This window comes from Aquila chrysaetos, chromosome Z, assembly GCF_900496995.4.
Source record: "Aquila chrysaetos chrysaetos chromosome Z, bAquChr1.4, whole genome shotgun sequence".
NCBI lineage: Eukaryota > Metazoa > Chordata > Aves > Accipitriformes > Accipitridae > Aquila > Aquila chrysaetos.
Window position 1 is genome coordinate 9,865,294 of NC_044030.1, and position 27,966 is coordinate 9,893,259.

At 44.1% G+C, this 27,966-nt stretch overlaps 3 protein-coding genes and 2 long non-coding RNA genes across 6 annotated transcripts in view; 3 read left to right on the forward strand and 2 right to left on the reverse strand.

Moving 5' to 3' along the window:
- Nucleotides 1-66: 66 nt before the first annotated feature.
- On the reverse strand, nt 67-2,545 carry LOC115337131. The gene is made up of 2 exons (XR_003922033.2): nt 2,244-2,545; nt 67-198 (listed from the first exon to the last, which is right to left on the reverse strand). It is a non-coding gene; the product is annotated as an uncharacterized LOC115337131 (long non-coding RNA).
- Nucleotides 2,546-2,722: 177 nt separating this feature from the next.
- Nucleotides 2,723-25,069, forward strand: LOC115336546. Its single transcript, XR_003921815.1, has 4 exons — nt 2,723-2,735; nt 2,911-2,914; nt 20,895-23,238; nt 24,403-25,069. It is a non-coding gene; the product is annotated as an uncharacterized LOC115336546 (long non-coding RNA).
- Nucleotides 7,076-17,406, forward strand: ALDOB (aldolase, fructose-bisphosphate B). Its single transcript, XM_030003748.2, has 9 exons — nt 7,076-7,310; nt 13,841-13,962; nt 14,243-14,454; nt 14,998-15,052; nt 15,207-15,367; nt 15,587-15,670; nt 16,143-16,317; nt 16,473-16,672; nt 16,897-17,406. The coding sequence occupies exons 2-9, from the start codon at nt 13,851-13,853 to the stop codon at nt 16,990-16,992; spliced, it is 1,095 nt and encodes a 364-aa protein (XP_029859608.1). The 5' UTR covers nt 7,076-7,310; nt 13,841-13,850; the 3' UTR covers nt 16,993-17,406.
- Nucleotides 19,234-20,858, forward strand: MRPL50 (mitochondrial ribosomal protein L50). 2 transcript variants are annotated; one of them, XM_030003750.2, is made up of 2 exons: nt 19,234-19,386; nt 20,337-20,858. In XM_030003750.2, exons 1-2 carry the CDS (start codon nt 19,307-19,309, stop codon nt 20,728-20,730), a joined length of 474 nt encoding a protein of 157 aa, XP_029859610.1. In that variant the 5' UTR covers nt 19,234-19,306; the 3' UTR covers nt 20,731-20,858. The 2 variants fall into 2 exon arrangements, with proteins under 2 accessions (XP_029859610.1, XP_029859611.1); XM_030003751.2 differs by having other exon boundaries at nt 19,240-19,386; nt 20,340-20,858.
- The window catches only part of PLPPR1 (phospholipid phosphatase related 1), a 135,709-nt gene continuing 132,429 nt past the window's right edge, over nt 24,687-27,966 (reverse strand). The window contains exon 8 of the mRNA XM_030003749.1: nt 24,687-26,200. Within this exon, the coding sequence (XP_029859609.1) occupies nt 26,168-26,200 (33 nt within the window). The 3' untranslated portion in view covers nt 24,687-26,167. The remainder of the gene's footprint in view (nt 26,201-27,966) is intronic.

Below are 27,966 nucleotides of genomic sequence, written 5' to 3' on the forward strand. Positions count from 1 at the left end.
AGGGAAAGGAAAAAGGAGGAAGGAAAAGAAAGAAAGAAACCTTAGAAAAGAAACCAACTAACTATATGCAGTTAATAAATGTTTTGATGTGGGAAATGATTTATCCATTTGTCTCCAAGTTATTTTTCTTGTTTGCCCAGTAGTACTTTGTTGTCCCAGAAGTCCAGGAGAGGTCAATAATTTCACTGAGCGTCATAGCTGAAAATGAAGAACATGAATTTGAAGCATCCCTTCTAGACTAGAAGACAATTTTCAGAGCATAAGAGGTGAGAGAAGTTGACTGGGAGACCAAACAATATGCAGAGGGCCTACAGCCTGAACCTGCCAGTGAGAGAGTTTCAGATAAACCTGTTGAGAACAAACTCCTTTTTGCAGGGAGCAGGTCTCCTGGCAGAAATTCTTCAGGTCCTTTTGGAATAATTTCCTTAAGTGCCCAATTCACCTTTACAACAGAGGTGCTTCTTCTACTGAGCCTGCTGGGGGCTATTTCTGAGTTACTCGGGTACTTGCTCAGAGCCCACCATGCCAATGTGGCATCTCAGGCAAGCGTTCCTTCTGCTGCTGCCTCTGAACTTTCACAAGTAGATTGATTTTTGTTTCTGTTTTCTGTGCCACATGTTTTATTAGAAATGACAAGTCAGAGAAATGTACTTCGCTGTTGCAACAGAAAATGGGATGTTACTGTGAATTCTTAATTCCTGTTGGATTTTGTTCCACAGTTCCGGCTAAAAATGCAGTTTCACACAAGCCTTTCCCTCTCTTTTCTACCGGGGGAGCAGAGCTGAGTTGCCATATCTCAGGCTACATAACTTCAACACCTAGCATTAACTCCTTGAAACGCAGCCTTAAGACTTTGGTTTTACTCACATTAAACCAAACTTACTCACTATTTTTGAAACAAACAGTATGGGTTTTCTTGGGTGTTGGTTCATTCCCAATAGGTCAGAGACTCTTTTTCAACGCAGCAACTACTGCTTGCACAAGAGGATTCTTTCTTGATGGGCCAGACAGCAGGACTCAAGGCATTATTGTTCAAGAAAATTCAGGGGAAGTTACTCAATTAAACAAAAACTACCTTTGTTTCCAAGGCATGTCCAACATAAGCATGATTCTGGCAGAACACAAAGCATAAATTGATAGGTCTCTATTAGCATAGAGGCCCAAGAGGATTTTCTAACTACAGTAGGAGTCAATGTCTTAGTGAGAAGGCACTGCATTTGAAGAGACAAGGAAAAAGCCTTCCTCTCAGCTGTGAGGAGCTGTGAATCGCCAGACTGGGTATTTCAACAGCAATTTGGCTGGATGCAGGGTGAATTACTTTTTTTCTAAAGAAATTTACAAGCAAACTTTCTACCAGATAAAACCCCTTTCTATTAAAACTCTACTGTCTCTTCTTTCTGTGTGCCACTGTTCAACTTCCTGACTGGCAGATCCATCTCTTTCCTTACTATATATGACTAAGAAAGATACTTCTGTGTTCATGCATCTGCATGCATCTGCATGGATGTAATAATTTGGATCCTACAATTTAGGTTGAAAAGGACATCTGAAGGTCCCTGGTCCAATTCCCCACTCAGACCAGGTCTTATTAGACCACGTTGCTCAGGCCCTTCTCCAATTAAGTATTGACGCATTTTAATAGGGACCTGAGATAAAATCTCCATGTTGGAATTTAACCATAGTATACTTTTGTATAGAAAGGCTATATTTTTCACAAAATAAAAAAGGTAATTTTCTGTGGGAGGCAGTTGTAGTTACAAAGGCAGTGGCAGTTTCTCTCCCCAAGTTAAGAGTTTCTTTTTGTGTATTTCCACACCAGCTTTATAGACATCGTATCCAAATTCAGCAGATGGCAGGGCCCAACATATGGTTCTGAATAATTTTCAGTAAAACATACATCTGCCAAAAATGCATATAGAATTAGGTACTCCATGGTCTGTGCTTCTTCACTGCATGTGTCTCTGTTGCTAGAGTAACTTAATTTCCACAAACTACCTGTCCTCACAGCTCATCCTTTGAGAGAATCCACCCCATCAGCCAGTTTATTCATGCATCTATAGGCTAAGTGTCAGCAATATCAATGTCCTTTTCCAAGACTTTGTTCTGCATGGCAAGCTATGAATGCCATATTACCAGCTGTGTAACCACTGGTGATTTTTAGATTTTGACGAAGAATAAGTAGTGTTCTATTTTCTTGCCCTGTTAGTAAGCCTCTGGCCAGCTATATATTCTTCAGTGCCTACCTTCTCTTTGAATTTCTGCCACAGTGTCCAGTGTTCCTCCAGCAGTGCAGAAACTGCATCTGCAATGGTCTTTGCAGCAAACCAGTCCACTTCAGACATCTGTTGTAGTTTGTATTTTGCAAATGGTATGCCAATGTTAACATGCAGCACCTAAAAGTGTGCTGTTTTGAGGACTATGTGCTGCTTAGATAAACAGGTAATAAACAGTTAAGTGTCTCCCATTATAGCAGCCAGTTGTTTGCCCGCTTGCTTTTTTAAAAACAAAATGTCAATAGAAAGGCACAGAGACCAGTGTCATTACTGCATTTATCTTCATGTCCTGTTACAGCTATTTTGCACAGCCCAGAAATGTTGCCACTGGCAGCCTGATTTAAAGTTGTATCCTCGTTTGCTGTCCCCACTATTGAAATTATTACAGAGATTTGGTGTTTGGTAACAGTAATGATATGTGCTTGCCTGTTTTTCATTCCAAGTCATGGTGTTTGTTACATGGTGTTTGTTTGCTTAAAGATGCAAAGAATGAAGAGCAAGCAAACCCTCTCTATGCAATCCCCTCAGTGCTCTTTGTGGGCCTGAGTCTGTTCTGCCCAACACCATCCATACTCTCCCTGATGTACATGACTGCAGACACTGCCGTGGAGCCAGAAATACAGGTGATTTCTTTCAGTGGGGTTAAAAGCCAGGCTCTCTGCATTGGGGGTGAGGGCTGTAGGTGAATGGGGAAAACAAACAACTTACTTAATAAACAATACCTCTGATTAGATAGGGCTGAACAAGCTGGACTTTGAGACAGTTAAGCAAGACTGCAGAGTACAGAAAACAGGAAACATCGAGCATGGTGTGGAGACGTGAGGAAGAGGCAGACTCCACTCAGCTCAAATCTGCTCTGATTAGACTTTAACCCCATCACGCAGGCAGCACTCTCTTGGGGCGCACAGAGCCAGGTGTTTTTCACGTGGATGCATAATATACTCAGACATTCTTCCAACTTCCAGTGTTTTTTTCCATTCCATTTCAAACCCTTTTACTAGTCTGACCACATACAAAAGTGTTGGTAAGATTAATAGTACTTCATTTACTGAAGTGTAGAGGGAAGCTTTATTGTACTTCATCCAGCAACAATCTTCACTCAAAACTTCAGTGCAGAAGTGACAGATCCTTTGACAGCGAGGTTGGATATGACAAGGACAGCAATTAAATTATATTCTACTGTGAAAATCTACTACTTGCTTTGTCAAACTCAAGAAGGCAAAAGCACAGATTAAGACCTGAATAATAAATCAAGCCACCTGTAAAGACAGTTTTTAGTGGTCCTTAAAATTTTTTAATTTATAGTTCTGCCAGCTTTTGTATGGTAATTTCAGATGGAAAAGTCAACATCAGCAAAATCTCCAAGCCATTCAAATACAAAATTCACTTATGCTGTGCCACATTTGTCAGAGGAAATGCTAGACGCTTGTGTTTTAACAATATCCATCTTTTATATAGCTGACCACCATTTTCTGTTTCCATGCTATAAAAGGTACAACAATGAACATTTAAGCTCTCTTACTAGTTATGCATCTTGTTTGCAGTGATGTTTCAAACACAGATTTGAGTGAGCTATAAATATTTTTATATTGCAATACTGTTTATATCAGCTTTCTCATTAATAGATAAAAAAGCCATGATCCATGCAGAAAAACTTCAATCACCATACTTAGATTAGATATGTATTTAAGTAATCAATTCTCACACATCCAAAACTCTCAAAAGTAGTTATATAATCCTTGCTCTATTAAAATATTTCTCTCTTCACTAGAAAAGTGGATCAGCAGTCACTGCAATAGTCTGTAAAATTATTTTTAAGAATACCAATAACTGAGAGTACTTGTTCTTTAGCTCAACTGCCCTCCCTTCCCATTCTCCCTGTCCTTATCCTCAGCCCTGGATCTTTGCAGTACTTCCCCCTTCCCATGCCAGAGGCAGAGGGAGATGAGGAAGCCCCAGGGAGGCAGAGAAGAGCTGATGCTTCCTCAGGAACTGAACGCCTACCAGAAACTCTGCCTGCATGGCCAGCCCTATAAACTGCAGAAGACAAACCCCACATACCACTAAGACGGGTGGCAACACAAACAACAGTGGATGCTACAAGAGGGCATCTGTTTCACACCATTATCGAGCCACTTTTTGTCACAAAGTTGTTATCTGTACCCCTTAACATTCATCTGCATGATCTCTGCCTCTTTTTACCTCCTGTTTTCCTGAAGCCCCCAAATCTGATTCCTGATCTTCTTCATTCCTCTGAATACATCTTCCACCAGGGTTTTGGTATTCGTCACACTCCATGTCCACCAAAGGTGTCCCAGTCTTCCTGTATTGTGACATCTGTATCAAAATCATGCTGTCCATGGCCACAAATTCAATCTCTGTCAAAGTAATGTCCAGATGTAGCTACCTCTGCCAAGGGTGCTGACACCAGCAGCCAGCCTTTTGCTAGCTACAGCCCTATGCCTGCATCACATTACTCTGAAAAAGGCTTTTAGTTGAGTCACTGGAAAGCTGAGAGAGTTGCCCATACTACGAGTTCAAACACTAACTCAATGAGACAGGTTTACAACTTGGACAATACTCGAATTTTGCTGTCGAAAAATTAGTGCAGGCAATGATTTGATATTTTTTATGGGGCAGGTTAGTTGCTTGGTTAAATGCAAGTACACTGCATTCCCCTCATGATGCAAGCTTATTCCTCCTATCATTTAAGGATAACTGATACCACTATAACCAAATTTTTAGAGGTATAAGTATCCCCACACTATGATTATGCAGCTGTGATGATGAAAGCATATACTCTTTTCCAGTGTTTTAGTATCACTCTACTACTAATTTCTGCACAGCATGGTCAGCGTCATGGGTCTGCATGTTAATAGTACTGAACCTTACAGTGACATTATCTAGCATCATTGCTCATTCCATATTCTTGCCTGAAAAGGCTCCCATTCATAAATTAAGTGAAAAAGTTAACCATCGTGTCCATTCACTTTTTTTCTCCTCAGTCCTCAGAATCTCTGCTAGAACCTGTAATCCTAGTGCTTGAAGTGCTGGATATTGGCTCAGAAGGACTAGAAAGACACATATTAGCCATTACCTACCTGGAAATACATATATATGTATATATATATATATATATATATATACACACTTCTGAAAGAGTTAAGAATGCAAGGTGGGCTGCAGGGGATTATCTACAGTGGTTTCTAAATGTCAGACACTGTTTTTTTTCAAAACTCCCCCCAACATTTCTCTAATAGCCTGTCAGACCTTATCACAGATGACACTGGGAAAGAAACACTTCTGAGTACTTTCCTACCTGTGACAGCTTCTAACCAAACCAGGAATGATGGGACTCAAACTCTGATTTTCTCTGTGGCCCTGAAGAAGACCATCGGTATGACACCTTTGTGGTCTAAAGAGGGTCTTAGATAATGTGTATTTCATTAAAAATATTTTTAATCCATACTAGATGCCTCTGTTCATGGTGGAGAAACTTTAATACACCATGGGGTTCATCCTTCTGCTAGGATGGGAGAAATGGAATATAAAGCAAACAATGTAAAGCAGGGAAGGCTTTATGTCCACGTTATGTGCCACGGCATTCTTCAGCAAAAAGCTATGGATCAGGAAGGAGAACGTTAAAGAAAACAAAACAACACAAGCCCAAGAGCTTCAATTGGACTGTATCCTCAGCTTTTTCAGAGGTTTCTCTTCTGACTGTCACAGAGTGCTACCGCTGGCAGCATGTAAGCTGTTAAGATCTCCTACAGGCACTGATCTTGGCACGCAGCTCTAGAAGAGACAGGCTCAAGGAGGAAGTGCCCTAATGAAGACAGTGTTGCTCAGTGAGAGGAGAAATCAGATGTCTCACCATGTCCGTGTAAAGGCTAAAGGTGTCACTACATGAGCCAAACAAATGGAGAAACTACGTCATTCTTCAGGCAAACACTGGGTGTTTGTGGCAAAGACATGCTAATGTCCAAGGTCGAAAAGCGTGTTGCTGCTGAGGGTATGATGTTTGCCTAACAGTCCCTGCGCTGTACTTCCCTCCAGGAGTATTGACCTGCAGTATGGGGGGAAAAATAAAATAAAAACAAAAAATCAAGTCTATCTACCTAGATTTGGTGAATAGCTGTAGTGTGATTTCATATAAACTGGAATGCTGATATACCCTTTATAGAGCATTAGCATTTTTCATAGGAAAATTTTGCTAAGCAACTGAGAAGTTTGTATGTCATTGTAATATGGGTAAGCGTTTCAATGGGATTTTGGTAGAAAATTTGGCTTGCACTTGTGCACCTCAATGTGGGCATATTTCTTCTGATAACTATCATTCTCACACATACACTGCATTAAAGGAAATCAGAACTTGCAGTTTCATGAACCCTGGTACTGTAGCATTGCATTTTGCCTTTCCATATACTAATTGGAGAAGAAAAATATGTTTCTGTGCTGAATTTTCAAGTGAGGAAAATCAGTGTAATGCTTAGGAAGCCACTGAAATGACAGTAACTCACGTCAATTAAGGATCTGTTTCTTGCTTCTGCATTTTGTTTTCTACTCTTCCTTCCTGCACTGTGTGGTTTCCTACATATAAGCTTCCAGATTCCTAAACGGAAAGTTATGCCCAAGTTCCCTGTAAACAATTTCCATGGTTCCTCTTGTAGTTCTTTTCAGTCTGTTTTAGAAAGAGGAGGAATAATTTGAAATAACTGGAAAATGTCTCCGTTTCACAGCATCCTGAATGGCCTTATATCTACAGGGGAGGGGAAAGGGGAGAAACCCCAGGAGCGAGACGAGGTCCCATTGGTTGTGTGTGGTTGTGCTCTGACAGCCAATGACCGACCTCGAGCAATGACATCTCCCCAACCAGCCTGGGGAGGAGAGGGAATGAAGGAGTGGAGGAAAAAAAAAAAAACCAAAACCAAGCCTGTCAAGAATTTTATAAAAGTTAGTGATTAGAAGGACCGGGTCTCTTCACCTGCAGCCACCTCACCAGAAGCTTGTAGCAGCAGAGGCACTGTCCACTAACAAGTAAGTATAATTCATTTCTAAACTGTAAAGGTGGTATGTATATCAGCAGCTGAGACACGATCTGTTTATCTAAAGTGGGCTTGGGGAGTTCTTTTTGGTTTTGTTTTTATTTTTTTGTTCCAGGAACAGCTTGCAAGAAATAAGCACTCAGCCATTCTGCAGTGATCTTCCAATGTGACCCATTTGCTGCTAACACTGGCTTTCTAACTTAGTTTAATCACTCAGAACTCCTGGAGTAAGTGAATCCTTAGTGTAAGGGGACTAGAGCAATAACATACCTGCATTGCTTTCTAGTGCTTTGTATTGTATGTTCTTGCTTATGCTTATGGGGTACATAAATTTATGTTTCGCAAGGAGAAGAAAGAATCACTGGAGAATGCAGCTGGTCCTGACAAACACTGATACTGACAGAAGTGTAATTATGCGTGTTTGTTGTGCAGCTTATTCTGAAGTATTAGTGCAGTAGTGTGGATAAGATTCTTCGGTAGGGGGATCTAAGGTAGTCTGCAGCACAGGAAACTAAAAACTGCTCTTGCAATATTTAGGCCGTAACCTTTCAAGTTGCGAACAGCCAGCTTCAGAAAATTGCTCAACAAACTCAAATCCTCACAGAGTCTGTGATACTCCATCACTTCCTCAACTATTCCCTGTGCCTGGCACCCGAAACGATTTAGCCCACCTGAAACCCTCACCACTGCTTCCCCCAGGCTCCCCTGCTGGCAGTACAAGACTTGAATTCTCATGCAAGTCTGGCAGCATTTTTTTACCTTCTCTCAGAAGAGCCCAGCCCTGAAAGAGAAGCAGCTTCACCCTAATGACCACACTTCCTGCCAAGAAACCAGTTTCTTGCCACCTCAGCCATCTCTAGCAGTCATGAGTGCTCCAGGAGTGCTCTCCACTGACTGCAGAGGCCAGGTCCCCAAGTACATAACCTCCTTTCATACTTGCTAGAGAGATGAACTGGGGGTACATTTGCTCAGGGCTTGAGTGTAGCTCTGAGGCTCATGTGGAACTGCAGGACTCATACTCCCATCCACTTGAGATAGGATGTTGAAGCAAGGTCCCTAGACAGAGCATGAAGATGGGAAAACCCCTTGTTTTCACCCTCTTAAGAGCAAAAACCAACCAGACAATTTACCATCATATATGCCCCAAAGGACCTATCAAGATGGTGAAATTAGTAAGCCAATCAAAAACATCTGCTGCTTTTTCTAGGTGACAGAAATCTGAGTATCTCTTTTTGTCCCATACCTTTGACTCACTTTTTAGAACCCAAAAATGAAACATTTTGCTATACTGAAACCTTCACTCCCACTGCAAAGATAAAGGGAGAAACATCCTGTTCTTCCCTCAGAGCTCCTTCACACGTACAGGAGGCACCACTGCCACTTCAGCTCCCTAAAGCAAGTCCTCACACAGAGTCACAGGCTAATTCAGGCTGAAGGGGACATTAGGAGGTCTGCAGTCCAACCTCCTGCTCAAAGCAGTGTTAGACACAAGGTCAGACCAGGCTGCTTACGGCTTTATTCAGGTGGGTCTTGACAGCCTCCACGGATGGAGACACCACAGCCTCTCTGTCAACCTGCTCCACTGCTTGGCTGTCCCAACAGTGAAAAAAAATTCTTCATATCCAGTCCGAATCGCTCAAGTTTCAGCTTCTGCCTGTTGTCTCTCACCCTCCCGTCACATGCCACTGTGAAGACCCTGGCTCTGCCTCTTGAATTACCACTCTGTAGGTATTGGGGGCTGCTGAGAGGTGCCCCCGAAGCCATCTCTGCTCGAGGCTGAATTAGACCCAGCTCTGCAGCCTCCTCCTCGCAAAGCAAGTGCTTCAGCCCCCGACCTTCTCAGTGGCATCTGTTGAACTCACTCCAGTTTTTCAGTATGTTTCCTGTACTGCAGGAGCCCAACACTGGATGCAGCACCCAGATGTGATCTAAAGAGTGCTGAGCAGAGGGGGATAATCCCTGTCCTCCCTTGCCTCTCTGGGCCGGACCCCTGGTCACACGGGATGCTGCTGGCCCTCACTGTTGGCCCCTGTTGAGCTCGCTGCCCAACAGTGCCCTGGACCTTCTCCGAAGAGCTGTTCCCCTGTCCCACCATCCCTGGTGGGATCACTGCCAGGGCTCTGCCCCCCAGGCAACGGCTGGGCATTTGTCCTGGCTGAACTTCATGGTGCTCCTGTTGGTCTCTTCCCGCCCCCCGTCCAGCCTCTGGATGGCTGCCCAGCAATCAAGCGTATCAACTAGTCCTGCCAGCTTGGTGTCATCTGCAGGCTAGATAAGAATGTGCTCTGTCAGCAAGATGGGGCCAGGCTTGCCCAGCCATTCATACCTATCAGTTTGCCCAATGTCCAAGTAACCAGTCTTACTTAGAAATAGCTTTTTAATGGAGCTCCATAGAGAAGTGAGGCCAATAACTAGATTTATCCGCTGCAATGAGAATATAAGGTGCATAACTCATTATGTGTCTGTCTCTCCTAAGCATACAAGTGTAAAGGAGGAGTAAATCCAGTCAGGTCAACACTGTGCCTGCATGCGATGGGCTAAATTTTTGAATACTTTTCATTCTCCCCAGCAACGGTATTTATCTATTTATACACGCAACTTTCACTTCTTCAAACCCTGGTCTTTGGATGCAGAATCTCTTGTGGGCACAGTGCAACGACATGCACATGTGGTTTGTATTGCTAACTGTCAGAGATGATATTGAACGGCTGTGTTGACCAGTAATTGAACAGGAAAAGCTAAATGCATGGGATACAAACTGTATTTTGAGACTTTGGTCCTGCGCTTTTGGAACCAATTTTATAAAAGAAGGCAACGAAGACACCCAAGAGAAAAACTTACAGATTCTAATGCAATCTTTTCCCATCTGCAAACCAGGACTCAGGTGAGATTTTCTGTAAGATTAGAAGATGCCAGTCTCTTGAGGTGGTTGGAAAGAAAAGATGCCAATGAAGTATTAATGTTTCTAAGACAACCTAAAGTGGAATGTAACAGTTTGTTCCTTCTGCTGTTTGTCTTGCCTCTGCCCTTTAGTTCTCACTGTTAGTATTAACAGGATGCAGTGCTTGTGCTGATATCCATGAAGATATTTTCCCTGCAGTCCTCCATTACGGTAGCTGAGAAAAACTTGAGACTTCAGCAGTACAATATTTACTTTTACAACTGTGCTGTCCCCTTTCCCCCCACCCTCACCTCCTGCTGGTCACAGGCTGGAGGCTGAACAAAGAACTTTGTTTGCCTAAGGAGCTGCTAAAGCCTGACAAACACTCAAGGTAGCCATAAAGCTGGGGGTTTTGTGCATGCTGTGCAGTTTTATTATTTTGTTTTTTCTTCCACTTTTTAAAAATGTTATGTAAGCAGTTACCATGAAGAGAATACATTGTATTCATACAATGTCAAATTAATGTGAAATCACTTGAGCTTGTGACACTATGATGCTAGCCCACAGCCTAAAATGGGTAAATAAAAATAAAATTTCTTGAAAAACTTTAGTGGTGGGACAACTCCTAGATACTGTTACTGAGAATACAGTTCCTTCAAGCTTTTTCCTGCCTGCAAAAGTTGTCAAATTAAACAAATAAAGCAGAATAATAAGGCAAATGGGCTTTGTTCTTGGAAGAATGAAATGAGCTGCCCAGCTTTGGCAGCCTGAGCACAACTGTTTTTCCTCAGGACCTGTAAGGTGACATATCCAGCTCTTTAAGGGGGGACATTAATGTTTCTGTGGGTGTGCTGGGAGCTTACTCTTTACAAAGCAGCTGAACGAAGTGTAAGTGAATGTTGCTGAAGTGTAAGACTTCTCCACTCCCCTTTAAATGCTCAGAGCAGTACCTTACAGCAGAGATGCCCTTTCTGAATCCAATGGGGAAGATCCTCAGAGATTATGCTCCTCATGAAAGAATCACAGAAAAATGAAGTCCTAAATCAAGGGTACTTGAACATTCTGGACCTTAGAACTATCATTAGCTTTACAACTGCTCTTTTGCCCTCATTTCTTCACCATTTCAGTTAGAAACACTGTGCATTTTATTTGTCCTTGTAGTTCAGCAGGGTAGCTGGGAACCACTCACCATGGCCTTATAGATCATTTTCGGGAACCTTTTGGCAAATCTCCACCTACTTCTTCACACTCAGTGAGATACTTGTATAGAAACTGGAACTAATCTGCTGTCTTCCAATTCATCATTGTGGAACTATACTGTAGTGTTTCAGTCTCTCAAAGTACTCACTTGGACCAGCATTATCCACTGAAAACTCGTATTTCCGTATTTTGGCAATTTGCTTTGCAGGCTGGTTTTGAGTGATAACTGTCTCTTTGTTATCTTTATGCAAACACTGGAAACAAGTAAGATACAACAGACATCAGTCTCATTGCTTATTGCATTGCTGGAGAAAAAGTATAGCCATAACAACATAACTAGAGTGACTGACGATCTTGTAATTCAGCTAGCTGGATTAAAGATTATCTGGATACACCTACTCATGCTGTAGCATACCACCAAACTGCAACTCTGAAATCCTATTACTGATTTAGCAATTCATTAGCTTTGACCTTGGGCAAGATCATATTCTTGCCGGATCACAATTTTCCAGCCTTTTTGCACAGACTGTGAACTCCTGGAGTGATTCCTCATCATTTTGCATAGCAATTTATTTAGCAGTGCTATGGTTTTGACTGAAGTGCTTACAACACAAACTATTATTACAGCAATCATAGTAACAAGCCAGTTTCCTATTTCTAAGAGATGTACAGACACAGAAAGCAGGTGAGGGATAAGGAGGGTTACAGGTGAACTTAATTATCTATGCAGTATACATGATAGCTCTTCCGAGTTCTTTTAGGTGGGCTGAACAGGATAAGAGCTGGGAGTGATGGAGCTGGGGTCACCACAGTAGAAGGATGCTTCCCAGAGGTCTGGCCACAGCCTGGCATACAGAGAGAGGAGTGCAGCAAAGCCTCCTTTTGCAGGACCACAGCAAGACATTTCAGTGCTTGCTAAAGGAGGGAACTCTCCCTCATCTGACGCAGTCTTCATCACACACTCCTTCAAATTCCCTCTAAATCTAGAATGACTCACCACTGATAAGTTGCATAGGATGAATTCTAGCCTCAAACAACTCACAAAAATGTAAAGCAGGTATCTGGACACTGCATCTGACTGGTCTGTACTGGTAGACAACACCATTTGAATCTTGCACAATAACATTACCAATACCAAAGTACCTTCAACTACAAATCAGAGACACAAATTTATAGCTGTCACAGTACTGTGATGGCACTGTTGCCAGAAAATTTTGGCACCATTTAGCATGGTGCACAGAACTCTGTTACCGTATCATGAGTAAGTAGCCAGACCCCTGATTGTTTCTCCCCATTACACCCTCCAGCAGGGTGGGCAAGACAAGGATTCCCTGGCGACATAATATCTGTGTGCAGGGAAAGAGGATGGAGGACTTGGCTGCGTACATGCTTATACAGGGAGACATACTTGCTGGCCATCTCTGGCACATAGTGAAATGAGAAATGGCATGTTCTCACTCCTCTCTAAGGCTGAGTTTGGGAACAGAAAATGCAGATGCTGCCCAGAGGCCTGCCCCTCTGGAGGAAAACTTGGTATTGGAGGTCTTTTTAATGATTCATCTCATGGATTTACCACCCGCTGATAAAAACATGGGTGTTGCTTTAGCTATCACATATGATAAACAGATGGAAGACAGCCTTTATGTCTCAGGCTCACAGGCTTATACACATAGGGAAGTAACTTGGACTATTCAGATGATCTGAGAAACTGTAATTTAATGCCATATAATCAAAACTTCAATAAGATCAAGCATTTTGTCATAACAAGACAGAACCTGGATTTCAGGTGCTGTGTATCTGCAGCAGGTAAGCCCCTGCCACAGCTGAAAAGATAGACATGGGTGGTGAATCCTTCTAAACACCCAGGTTTTCCATAGAGCAAGCAATGCACTACAGTTCTGAAAGCAGCCATGGGGAAGACAGAATTACAAATCAAGGCAGGAGGGTGGGGATGGAAAGTCAACTACACAAGATAAGATAGCAAATACCACCAACACAGGCCAGGGCATGGGAGAGGGGCATTGTTAGGAAAAGTAAGCAATGTGATAATTGGCATTCTTCTGATTGGGACCAAAAAGTCATAAGTGCTTTGCAAAGAAGTTCGCAGAGTCTGCAATCAGCATACTTGTTAGCTTGGTGCATGTTTTTATGACAGACTGACCTTCCCTTAGTCTCTAAGCAAATCCATGTAAAAAGCAGAGTCTTTCCCAATTTGGTTCTGGAAGGATGCGTTAGGGTGTGACTCCTGCATTTCTCTCTTCTGGTTTTGCCAGACACACCAACTCAAGAAGAACTCAAATGGATTTCTGTGCGTGTGCCTGTGATAACATGGTCCAGACAAGCACTGACTGCCCTCCCATAGAAACACCTCAGTGGTATCTTTGGTTCCCAGTTTGTGTACACAGTCTCCCCCAGCTTGTAACAGTAATTCTCTTCCACAGATAAGTCAACATGACCCACCAATTCCCAGCGCTGTCTCCAGAGCAGAAGAAAGCTCTTTCAGACATTGCTCAGCGGATTGTGGCTTCAGGAAAGGGGATCTTAGCTGCAGATGAATCAGTGGGTGAGTTCTGGATATCAATCAATTAGCAGTACCCAAGACTTTTTCAGTTAAGTTTGCTTTGTCTTTGAAATCAGTGGAGTAAATTAAAAACACTTAGAAGCTGTTGACTGAGCAGGAACAACTCAGCCAAGCAGGGATGCATCTAGGGCAACAAAAGGTGACCAACTATGGGTTGAGAAGGGAAGCTCTGAACTGAAGCTCCAGTTCATTATTACATAATGGGACCAGGAGGCCAGCCAAGCCTAACACCTCTCCGTCCAACCTTTGTCCACCTCGCTAGGTACCATGGGGAACAGGCTGCAGAGGATCAATGTGGAGAACACAGAGGAGAATCGCCGGGCTTTTCGAGAGATCCTCTTCTCTTCAGATGCTTCCATCAACCAGAGCATTGGGGGAGTGATCTTCTTCCATGAGACTCTCTATCAGAAAGACAGCACTGGAAAGCCATTTCCCGCTCTCATCAAAGAAAAAGGCATTGTGGTGGGAATAAAGGTCAGTATCTGCAGATGTCTGGATGGCAGCACAATCTAAAACCCATTTCCAGTGAAAATTATATATGGGGCTGCACTCTCTCCTGCCAAACACTTTTCTTCTTTTTTGTGCTTGGTTTTAAAATAACTAGAGGATCTCTGCCACCATTCTCTGCATTGCTTTTATATAACTAACCAGGAGCACATGTGCATTTAATGCAGGAACTTTTCATTCACCAACTCGCATCTACTCACCGTTTGCCGCAATTAAATCCCTCCATGCAGTAACCTAAATCCAGTCCTTTCCGCATCTGATAGAGCTCTCGAGCCATTCCCTGTGGCCATCTACACATTGTCCCTTCCTCTTAACCAATTCACTCCTCTGCCTCCCCTTTGCTCCAACATTTCCCTCGTTTGCACCCTTAGCATGTTCAGCCCCATGCTTCACTCACAGTCAGCCTGCAAAGACAGACTAGCCATGGGTAAGAAGATAAGACTGATCTCTATCTCTCTGTAACTGATCTCTATCTCTCTGTAACCCTTCCTGTTTTCCTCATCTCCACAGCTGGATAAAGGCACAGCACCCCTAGCAGGAACAAATGGAGAAACCACCATCCAAGGTAAGGAGAGATCTAAGGAGCCTAACTTATGACTGGTGCAGCAAAAGCCATGGGGTGACTACCCTGAGTCGCAGCCTTGGCTGGTGTCATGGTACTTTTCAGAGCTATGTCCTAAAGAACTGCTCTCAGTGAAGCACTGTTCTGTCATCTGCAGGGCTGGATGGATTGGCTGAGCGCTGCGCCCAGTACAAGAAAGATGGTGCTGACTTTGGCAAGTGGCGTGCAGTGCTGAAGATCACCAGCACAACACCCTCTCAACTTGCCATCCAAGAGAATGCCAACACACTGGCACGCTATGCCAGCATCTGCCAGCAGGTATCTACCCTCCATCAACCTTTCCTGAGATGCTGTTGCCCCTTCTCACTGTTCTCTGTGATAACATGATAGGTAACTTGAAAGGCGGATCTCTGTGAGGGTTTTGGGAAAGATGAGGTAGAAGGGCAGTGCAGCAAGAAGGAATACCACCAAAGTCAGGGTAGACAAGAACAGTTTTTCTTCCACACCCTAGTGACTTCCCTGTTTTTCTTTCCTTAGCATGGCTTGGTGCCCATTGTGGAGCCGGAAATCTTGCCTGATGGAGACCATGATCTCCAACGCTGTCAGTATGTCACAGAAAAGGTAAGAGATTCCTGCCCCTCTCCTCCCCTTCACAGATCAGTAGCTGATCTTATGCAGTTTGTGCTCACAGATCTCAAGGATTTTCGACCAAAAAGGTACTTCGTAACTGCATCACAAAAATGAGTTGCTCGCAGTTAATAGTGAACGTGAGAGTAGAATCCATGCTTTTGGATTTCCACTTGAACCACCTATATAAGCATTCTCAATCTCAAAAAGATGCACTGGGACCAAAACCACTGACCACCTTTTCAGTACCTCAGCTTGCAGGGACAAATTCAGTAAATATGAAGAGTGGTATCCTGGTCATCTCACAAGCAGTGGTGTCTCCAGGGCTGCAACCCCTGTGATAAATTTCATGAGAAAGCAAAATTCAATTTGATCTTCTCACACTCCCAAGGAATGAGTTGTCTTTCCATAGCAGGTTGAGGTGAAGATTTGAGCAGAGGTCTACATTCAATCCTGCTGTTTTCAGGTTCTTGCTGCTGTCTACAAGGCCCTGAATGATCATCATGTCTACCTGGAAGGGACACTGCTGAAACCCAACATGGTGACAGCTGGGCATTCCTGCCCCAAGAAGTACACCCCTCAGGATGTAGCCATAGCAACTGTCACTACTCTTCTCCGCACCGTTCCGGCTGCCGTTCCAGGTGATTCCCAATTCATTCCTATGTATCCATTCACACTGTCCCTCTTGCTGGCCTTGCTCCTACATCTGACATGCTCACTCCTCTGGCACATAAAAGTCAGGGATTGTGGTGGCTGGAGCATTTCATTTCTAAGCCTCGAAACCTTTTTCTTGCAGGAATCTGCTTCCTGTCTGGAGGTCAGAGTGAAGAGGAGGCTTCTGTCAACCTGAATGCCATGAATCAGTCCCCTCTGCCTAAGCCTTGGAAACTGACCTTTTCATACGGGAGAGCCCTGCAAGCCTCTGCCCTGGCAGCATGGGTGGGCAAAAGCGAGAACAAGAAGGCTGCACAGGAGGCCTTCCGCAAGCGGGCCCAGGTACGAGGCTTCCCTGCAGTACAGGGAGGAGCTGCTCACCATGAAGGGAGACATGCTGTCACCTTCCTAAGGCTCCTCTTGTTCCCGCCCCATCTGGTGCTTCATATTCACCAGGGATGTTGTTCTGTTATTTTTGCCTTGCTTGGTTACTCCTGCTGTCTTTCTACATCTGTCTTTCTTACTCCAAGCTAACTGTTTTCCCCTCCTTTCTCTTTCTTTTTCAGATTAACAGTTTGGCTTGCAGAGGACAGTACGTTGTGGCTGGGAAGACTGACACAGCTGCCACGCAGTCCCTTTTCACTGCCAGCTACACCTACTGAAAGCGCAGGAACCTTCCTCCGTCCTGTCCCTCTTCGCAAGGTGGAAGATGTTCAGAAATGAAAGAAAACCAAAGAAATCTAATTTCCCTTACCCTAAACAAAATTGGAGATAAAATGGATTAGCTTCGTCTCTACCCTATGCTCCCACAATTTACCGAGGGAATATTCTTGTTTCATCTGCACATTCCAAGGAAGGGGAATTCCTTCTATACAACAAACAACAGCCGCCAATGAATCATGAACCTGCTCTCCCTCTGGTTTAAACTTAGTCCCCAGAATCGTAGGCAGATTAAGTCGTTCCCTAGCAATGCAAATACATACCCTTGCCCATTACCACATTTTGCAGCCAAAATCCTGAATTACAAAACCCGACTGTGTGTTCAATCATGGGAATAAAACAGTAATTGAAACTAATCTCTGTCTCACAATTCTTTATTCTGTATAAACTTTACAGTCTCTTTCACACATCTGTGGTTTTCAGCAGCCTATGCAAAGATTAAGTCTCAAAGCGTTACAGCTGGTGAGCTTGGGAAACCCTGAGGAGATGAAAGGGAAATAATTCAATAGTGATACAGCTGGAGAGGTTAATCCTGCTGACTGAAGTCTGACAGACACTGAGAAAAATTGAGAGATGTATATGGTGAGCAGTGCATGGGATTCAGGCCATAGATAAATAACACTACCTTCAGAAGCTTCTTCTGCCTCTGGAGAATCATGGCTGGTGTGATGAGGCTGCTATACACTGAGTTAGGGCTGCACAGGTTGAGTTGGTGCTGTGCAAAGACTATTTTGCCAAAGTGCTTTTATGGTGGCATTTTCCACAAAAACATGCAGGGAGGCATCTTGGCCTACCCTGCTGGTGTAGCTTGAATAATTAGGCTGATGTTGGAGGCCCACAGCTTGACCTTTGGTATGTTGCTATGTACCTCTTAGGGATATAAGCTTCATTAGCTAAAGCACAATTAGACAGTTGTTATCAAAAAAGGCATAAATGGCAGAAATAGCAGACCTAAGGTTATACAAGAATATTTGCCCGGCAACACGCTACACCCATCAACGAGCAACACCATGGAGCAGCCCACCAGCCAGCACAAAGTACGCAACCCAAAAGACACCCACACACACTTCTGGACCACTTGGGACCAAGCCTGCGCAGCTGGAGCCACCCTGCTCTGCAGGCTGCTCCTCCCAGCCACAGGCACCCACTGCTCCTGCCAGCAAGGAGAGGGAAAATAGGGAAAATCACTGCCCTGTAACCTCCTTGTGTTCTTTGCATTATTAACCACTCTTTCACACAGGCAATAAATAGCCAATCTCCTTCACACGGATACAATCACTGCGTAATTAATGCATGCTTTTAGTCTGTCCTGACCTCAACCTTGAATGAAGAGCAAGTGACTTGCCAAAAAACACTCCAAAGGCTGATAGCAGAGTCAGGAACAACACCTCTTTCCTGGTTCAGTTGTGGTCCTGTAGGTCTCCACGCACCCGAGTTCAAATAAACCTCTGCTCCTGATGAGAAACATCCTACTGATCTTCTGATCTATGTAGATTGCTTCTCTTAAAATACGAAGAGGGGAAAAAATGTTCCCCCAAACCAGCAAAAGAAACCTTCTCACGCTTTTATGGAACTACAGCTGTAGCTTTGCCAAATAATTCCTGCTCCTTCGCTGGACACGTCACACGCGCCGTGCCTGATGCAGCTGGCGGCTGCGGCCAGGCTCCTTGCGTTTGTGGCCGGAGCAAGCGGACATCAGCCGAACGTACCACCATGAAGCAACGCCACGCTGCCTACAGAGGAAGCGCTATTTCTCGCTTTTGAAAACGAACACCCTTTTGAAAAACAGGAAAAGTGATACCCCGATATAATTGTGTGCCCGGATCGGAAACGCGGCCTACAGCACCCGCTCCCTGCGGAGAGGGGCCGGCTGACAGCACCGGCAACCATCGCCCCCCAAAGACGGGACGCAACCCTCCACAGACAGCCGCCAAGTCTTCGACTGGCCCACGCACGCAGCGATCGCTAACGCCGCAGCCGGTGACGAGGCGGCTCCCCGCCTCACGCTGCGCTCGCCCCACGCACTCGGCTGCCAAACCTCCCTCCCGCGCCTGCGGCCTCTGCCGTACCCGCCCCGCGGGGTGCGTGGGGCAGCCGGGGCGATGGCGGGGCGATGGCGGACCGAGGGGGCGGCGGGAGGCGCCGGTTCGGGGGCGACCGTGACGGGCGGGACTACCGTTCCCGTGAGGCAGTGCGGGGCGGAACCGCGTGACTCCCCGCGCGGGCTGGCGGGAAGAGGCTCGTCCTCCCCTCAGGATGGCGGCGGTCCTGCGGGCGGCTGGCCGGCGCCGGGGCCTCGGCGCTCCGGCGCGCAGGGCGTTTTGGGGCGGCCTGAGGTAACGGCGGGGGAAGGGTCTCCAGCCCTGTGTTTTGGGGGGTGGCTCCCGGGGGCGGGCAGGGCAGGGCAGGCGCTGGCGGCTCTTGGCCCCGCTGCCTCCCCGTGCTGGGCCTGCGACCGGCCGAGGGCGGCGGGTGTGTGTGTGTGTGTGTGTGTGTGTGCGTGCTGGGCAGGCCCGCGGCCGAGTCGGGAGACCGGCGGCTGGTCACGCAGACCTGCCCTCCTCGGTTTTCGTGCACCAGAGCGCCTTGGGTCGCAGGTCTCGGGGCGTGCAACCAGTGCCCTCCCTCACGCCGTCCTTGCCGGGGGCGCGCTGCTGGCAGGCGGGTGTGACGGTGCGGAGTTAGGCCTTTTAATGCGCGTACCCGCTTTGGTAAGGGAATTTGCTAGGTGTGGAAAAAACGTTTCAGGGCAGTACTACAACGGGAACGAAGAAGAGTCGTTTCTGTATCACTTCTTGGGTGACACCACGCTTGTGTTGTTGACTGGATTGTGGCATGTGAGCAAGTCAAATAACTTGGGGGAGGTTTTCTAGTTAAAACTAGTGATTGTATTTTTTTTAATCCGTGCACACTAATTTTTTCTATAGTAGTGGTTATTTTCTGTTATCCTTTTGTTTTCCACAGCAGATTAGAAAATGGAGCTGTAACTGGGAAAACAAGTCATTAATCTGGTTAAAATCCTATTTACACTCAGACCAGTAAAATAAGCTAGGCTGGTGATGGCTGTGTAGAGACAGCCTGGGTGGCAAGCAGCATTTGGGGGGAAAACAAAGGTCTAGCCTATGCACTTTTGTTCTTGCATGCATAACGAACCTGCTGTGTCCATGGGATGTGTAAACTCTCTACAGGCTAGGTTGAGTCCAATATTAAAAGATTATGAATAGAAATGTGCTCTGACTCAGTCTTAAGTAGCCCAGAGACTGAAAATACTTCTGTCTGGTGTCAGCAGGAAGGAGGAAAAAGAAGGAGAAGCAGACAAAATAGTTCATGAAGAGAAAAGTGAACCCAGCCTGATCTGTCCTCCACCACGCAGCAGAAGCTATCTTCCTCCAGAGGATGTACAGAGCTGCCTTGAGTCTCACGTCAAGGAGATTTTTGGACCCTCACTTCCTGATAATTGGCAGCAGACACCCCTCAAAGAAAACAGGTTAAAGTATCGCCTCCTGGCTCAGCTGGCAGCAGAACTTGGTCACACTGTCCCCAACTCTCAGCTCCACCTGATGTGCAGTGCTGAGGATGTCTTGAATTTCTACAGCACTCCTGTGAAGGATGCTTCCAAGTTTGATGAACTGTGTGCTGCAGAGCTACCCCCAAACCTGAAGATTACCTGGGAGCAGTGAGTCGCACCATGAAGCATCACTTTGCTTTGCTTGTGTTCCTAAGGCAGGGCTGCAGAGCAGAAGCAGAGCCCTTTTATTGTGGTAGCAACCAAATATATGAATATCACTAATAAAAGTTCATTTAGTTATCCTCGGGTTTCATTGGTTCCGTGTATTACATACAGAAAAAAGAGCGGAAGTTCTCCTTGTGAAACTGATGTGGTGTGGGCAGTAATGGTACTGATGTATGCTTTCTGGCCTTTACCCTGTTGCCCAACAGTTAGAGGGTCCAGTGGGGATAAACAGGGGAGACCAACTCCCCAGTTTCTTCCCTCACCTCATAAACTTCTTGTGTCCAGCTGTGAACTGTGTAATGGGCTTTTGTGAGTGCAGTTTGGCTGTGTCAGGAGCCCTGTTCAGCTTGGCCACCAAGACTAGCAGGACCAGCAAACTCTTGGGGAAGGAGTAGGGAGGTAAGCCAGCTTTTTTTTTTTTTTTTTTTTCTTTTTCCCCTTGAGCTTGAGAAGAAGACCCGGTCAGCAATAAGGTTTTTAAAAGCCATCACAGGTGCCATCTTAAAATAAAACCACTTGTTTTACTCAAAATTGCTACAGGAAAATAGTGCCAAATGGAATTCTGAAATCTGTTAACTCAGTAATGGTGAACTCTCCAACAGCCCAACAAAAACAGCTGCTGCCATCAAAGCAGCTTGTAGAATTCTTCCATGTCTGTCAAAGGACCCCGTTTTTATATTTGTAAGTTCTGTTGCTGCTTCTAATAGCTACTGGTTTTTCTTGTATGTTAGCTATATGTTATTTTTTTCTGTAGCTATGGAAAAACATGTAATAGCTGTATGTTAGTTTTTCTTCCTGTGTAACTGATGGTGTAGGTTTGCCTTTAATCAGAGGAGGCAAGCAGTGAAATCAGGACAAGAAAATGAATGCAACAGTCTGAGAAATGCATGGTGCTTTGTGAATGTTTTCTACAAAACAGGTTGTTTACATTGAGGTTAGATTCTGTATGTCTGGTATTTCTGGGAATGATCCAGCAATACCCTGGTTATACTGCTTGCTCTCCTGAACCCTAGCTCCCCTGGTTTCTCTTAGTGTATAATACCTGAAGCACGCTTAGAAACTGCTGCTTTTGTGTGTTATAGTGCTCAGTTTCTTCATTCAGCAAACTTCTCAAGTGCTGCTTTCTTATAGTTCTGAAGAGATTAAAGAAACCTGTTCTTTCCTCCTTTTGACTCCTGGGGAATTACAGAATAGCATAAGTGTACTACTACGTGTTCCATTGCGGGATGAACATGAGGGGACTGGGGATCTTTCACTGGTCACTGTGGAAGGCTGGCTGTTCACAAATCCCTTTTTCCCTGTAGCTTATGGAAAAACACAGTGTGATAGATAGCTAAATTGGCGTCATCTTGTCTGCTTCAGAGGCTGTTTGGGAGCAATGAATTGGAAGCATTTTTTTCATTAAATTATGTCTTCTTTCCATCAAAGGAGAGATACTTAGGTCTCCTTGTTTCCTCTTACTGAGTACTTCTTATCTAAAAAAACACTTTCAGTGGTAGTTGCACTTTCTGCTCATTCCCCCCTTCTGTGTCTCTCCCAGTATGTAACTTCCATAGCTCATTTAACGTGATCAAAAGAGAGAGTGAAAAACAGAAGAGTGAAAAATAGGATAGGTAAGAAGGGAGCATGACAACAGCCTCGTCTCGTGTTTTGCTGTGCCCGAGTTGAGTCAAATTGGCATTTCCCTAATCTCAGATACTTTGGTCTCTCTGAGGTGCAAACTTCATGCTTCCATCAGCACACTGGTGCAAGAAGCTGCAGGGGCCAACCTACAAGGGAAGATCCCACATGGGTATTTGAGATGCAAAACATTTAACTGCTTGTAACAAGGTAAAAAAGCAGAAGTCTGAAATGAGACCACAGTCTTGCATAGAATACCTGTGCCATGGAAGGACTAAGACTTCTAGGTGCTTAAACACTTTTTTTTTATCCTTGGGCTTTCAAAAGTACTTAATTTCTATTGAATCAAGTTATAAATAAATAAAAGCCCCACCCATGCATTTGCCAGAGGGCTGATCTTCATTTGTTTTAGGCAGAACCAGTAGAGAAGGTCAAAAAGAAAGTGTAAAGAAGCCAGGTTAGGAGTGTGTTTCTTAACGGGGAGACTGGATGCCAGACTGGGTGGACTGGTGTGTCCGTGAATGAGAGAAAGCTGTGGTGCACTACGAAGAGACTCCTGCATGTGTACAGCCAGCTGAGGGAGGCTGTCCTACACCACTGTGTCTGCCAGCCTGTGGGGGCATCGGCAAAGTCTGTCCATTCGTGTTTGGGGAAGGATGAACGTTTTATTTCTAATGCTGACCTCCGGTTTCAATGAGATGTGCCAGTTTTCCCTCCGTACAGGTACTCAATTAAGACAGGGGCAGGTGGTTTTCCTAATGCCAAGAGTCATGTTCCAGAGCCTTTGTGCAGCTGAGCGGCGCAATCTGCACACCAGGAGGAGCAAGAACACCAGGTCTGCAGGGGTACCCACTTCCCTGTCAGATGGGAGTTAGCCTGGGAGGGCAGAGGAAGGCCACAACCATCCAGCTGGGTAACCCCCCCAAGCAGGGGGGTGGGACACTGCTGCCAGTAACATTAGGTAGGCCAGGTTCATTCCTGAAGTGCATGAAACTGCACAGCCCAATGGCCATACATCCATCTTAAGAGATGATCCAATGGCAACGTGTTTATTTTACGCAGTTAGTCATAACACAGGACTACAGAAGCCACTGTTAGCTGCCTAAGCTTACTGTACACAGCGCATAGAGAATGATGTGCCTCAGAACAGGAACTAAAGAAAAAGAAATTAACCAAAGGCTACCTAAAGACTGATTTTTCACTGGGTCAGAGATTCCAGGAGGTGGACACACATTGCTCCTGAAGGGAAAGGCACCTGGGAAAAGCAAATATACTGTTAGGTTTAGACTTCCTGTGCAAGGGGTTATCTGTCAACTGGAAAAGGCTGAGGGTACTATAAATCTAAAATGGTAACAAACACATAGAGCTAGCCAAGAGGAAATGCAATGAACATGTGTGATAGGTCTAGCTTCATCTAACCAGTCATCTAGAACTTGGGCACTTGCAAACAAGCATGCAGACCCCTGTGGATCTGCACCTACCTGCAGACCTCACATCTCCCAGGTGCAGGCATCCATGTCAAAGAAGAGAGCAGGGCTTTCTTGCTTATTTCAAAGTGGAGAGGGGTGTCTCTCACCATGCTGCACTGTCAGTGGAAGGATAAAGCAGTCTTTCAGGAAGTGGAAAAACGGAGATTCAAATCCTTCTTCAAGCTGGAGGATGGGAAGAAACTCAAACCCACATCTTCCACCTTCAGAAAGACTGCCCATGTCATCATACTAGAGGATAAGCAGAGGGGGACAACATCACTACCAATTCTGTGAAAGCTATTGACCAAGAATGCAAGATTCATGCTGTGGTAACAACACACTTGGGAGGAATAAAACTCCAGGGACCACAGCTGCAAAAACTAGGCTACAGAATATAAAGTTTTTATTTTAGAATTCAACCCCCTGCTAACCCGTTGCAGTATGAGTGGACTAACGTGCTGCTGACTGGGTGTACTGGAGTATTCGTTGCTGATAAGCTTTCCTAAAACGTCATTATTCTCCTAACACAGCAGAACAAGGACTGGTTCCACAGCCACATTTATGAAGCAGAAATTTCCCATGTGGAATTTGGATCAAAGTTGTAGTGAGGGACCCAGAACACTATCAATGGTTCCTTATGGTCACAGACAGCCTGCATGGCCCAAGTCTGACCCTTACACTCCTAAGACTGAAGCAGACATCAGTAAAGCCAGAAGAAAATACCAACCTGGAAGAAACACCGCAAGACCAGACACAAACAGACATCCCAAATTTTTGTTGTGTCACAGGCAAATGACAGACACGAGGCTACACGTTTTGGTTTTTTGATAATTTTTTTTGCTTCTGTTTTGGAAAAAATATACAAAAAAAGCCAAGAAGAACCAACATGGAAATGTGAGGTAAACATTCCAGTAAAAGTACAGACAGAGGCTCCATTCTTTAAAGGAGACACACAGCAGTTATCACCATGCTAGAAGAATGAGATGCAGGAAAATCCTAGAAACAGTGAAAAGTCATGTAATGAAGCCTTTGCCCCAGTTCTAGCCATTGTAAATGGGCTCTTTTTCGTTCTTCCCCCCACCCCCCCCCACCCACACTTAATTGTCTTTTTAATCCTTAAACAAAGTTGTTAAATTGTAAAATAGCAGTTTTGATATAAATTCTGTATGGCAGAATTTACAAAAATGCAGACTGCTACTACAAACTGTGTCAGTTTCTTTTCTCTTTTTGACTTGCCAAAGCCCCTCAGTGAAAACTACACTGTTGGGGCAAAATTGGCTTCCTGGTTACGCCAAACTGAACGCCAAGTAATGCCACTCCACTGAGGAGGTGGTGTCACTTTTCCTTTGCACCAGTGTTACTAGTTACCCCACAAATCTATGATGAAGTTATGAAACACTTAAAGCACAGCCTCAGCTCCACAGTGGTGGCTGTATATCCCCATAGTCAATTCCTGAAGCCAGGTTTCACTGGGAGCTTTAGCTGGGCCTCGGGGAGGAATGGAGATCTAGGGAGATGATATAGTCAGCTCACATGCTATCAGCTACTACTATAAATTTTCATGTCCAGTCTGTATATATTGCAGACTGAGTATGTTGTTTTAGTTATTCTTCAATAACTAGCACAATCACCCACACCAGAACAATCAGGCTTTGATTCAGTAAGATGCTTAAGGACATACTTCAAGTCTGCCAAGTAGTCTGGAAATGGATGGCTAACTGAAGTCCATAATGCTAAGGAATGCTTAAGTAGCTCACTGAATCAAGAAGGGATGTTTATTACTTGTTGATAGTATCATTCAGGTTAGATTCCTGATCACCAGTATTTTAATCTGATTTAAATATATGCAATTACTTCAGATCTATGCTGAGCTTACTCAGATCAGAATCTGACCCACTGGTAGAAGCACTTCTTATGGTAAGAAAAAGTGAATTATTTTTTTTTCCCCAAGATATATAAATTAAAAAATTAAAAAAAAAAAAATTGTGTACAAATATCACATAACAACATCAACAATTCCATAGATGTAGTTCCTCAGTGCACACTTTAAACAAGAAAAGGGTTTTTTTTGTTCTTTTTCTGTTTTGCTTTTAAATTCTGGCATAATAATATTAAAGCTGACAAAAAATCAGGGCAAGCTACATCACTTCCTCATACAAAAAAAGTACAAAACATTAGCCTCTAACTAGACATAACATAATACTGGTCATCACAGTTAGACATTTAGTAACTGTGTGTCTTGGAGTATTGTACTGGAGGGTAATAAAAAATAGCTTCGGTTGCCAATCTTCCATCTCAGGTTACTTCAGTCATAGAGGCAGAGTGATTCTGCAAAGAGGAAAATGCAAACAAACACATGAACGTTTATATACAAGTTGGCATTTACATACCTAATGTGCAGAATGAATGAGAAAAATGTCCACTAATAAAATCTGTTGCCCAGCTAGTGTAGGGCCTTAAAATGAAGAGATCACTGCAAACATGACTGCTGTCTATCCTGAGCTGGTGCTGGGAAACTCAAGCCCTGCTTCTGGGCTATGAACGCGCACTAACAGGCTTGAAAAACAACGTGTGACTTTTTCAATAAAGACTTTCAAACTGGTCTGGATCCTGTCCAGAGGGACATGTCAGTACAGGCTCAAGCACTTCATACAGTCACATAACTAATACAGTAGGTCTGTCCTCAGTCATGAAGAGCTTAAAAGACCATGGTCTGGCTTCATGTGATGTGTGCATGTAGATCCTACACAGTTTGCTACTAGGGAACACATAGAGCTTAAAACCATACAGAGGTGGGGTCATTATGCCAAAACACATGCAGCCACAGATATATAGCAACACAGAAGTCCTCTTTAGGTGGCAACAGTCTTGATTTAACCTTCTTGGAAGCCAATGTCCAGGACTTCAGTGGCAGTACTGAGTCGTCCTTGTGTCATGCTGCATCGGTGTGGGTGCAAGCAAAACAAGAGTGGGAATAGATGCAGAAATCTGCACAGAGAAGGATGATGCACCTCCTATATCTGAAGAAACACTAAGGAGCAGGCACTCCCAAGGATTTGTTTATAATAGCTTCAGAGTGGGATCATGTTTTTCCCAATCTACTCCTGCATGGTAGATGTATGGTCATTTAGAGAGTGATACCCTGAATCAGAGAAAATTATCTTGTTGATTATAGAGGACATCAACAGTTAAGGCCTAGTCCCTACTTACACTTCACAGTCCAGAAGATACAAATAGCTGACTAGACAAATTTTTTCTCACAGTCTGTGAATATTTTCACCTGTTCAACCCTTCTGTCATACATGACACAATGTGGATACATAAGTAGCACTTAGTTTCTGGACTGCAAATCCACCAAGAGAACAGTTAATGCACACAGTTCTGCAGATTTAGTTGAAGGCCTTCCAGCAAATCTTTGCCTAATCAAAATTGACTTTTCAATTAAGCAAAGTATTTCCAGGAGCTAGAAACAGTGTCTCTTCCATTTTTTTAATTCCTATTTTCAGTTTATTTGTCAAAGGGTTTAACAAAAGTCACTATTGATCTTGCCACACACCATGTACACAGGAATGACAGGCCATCTAATAAAGGAAGAACAATTTAAAGAACAAATAAATTACACTAGGGCATTTCAGATAGCTGATAAACTGCAGTTCCTCTTTGTTCCCAGAAATTCTTGGCAGGTGGCATTTGCTTGTCTGTTTTGAAAGGACTGGGTATAATTCAGTTACACCAACACAAGCCATTTGAATTTAGTAATTTAAGAAGAGAAACACCATCAATAATGACGCTCCTGCTAGCCTGTTTTTTTTGAAACTTGAAAGAATGCTATTAATGATGATGTCTTGGAGTTAAAAAACAGTACATGATTTCTTCTTTTTATAGAAGATACTGAACAGTAATAAGGATAAAAAACTAATCTCTATAATATTTTTCTGGACATCATAGTTTATTCTCAGGATTACGAATGTTAGAGTAAATCCTTAAGACATCCCAAAAGCATTCCAAAGTGTAATTAGGCAGAATTATCTTTACTTTTCTCTCAGTTTTCTATTCTTCTAAGCAAAAGTTTGTTATCACGAACAATATGCAGA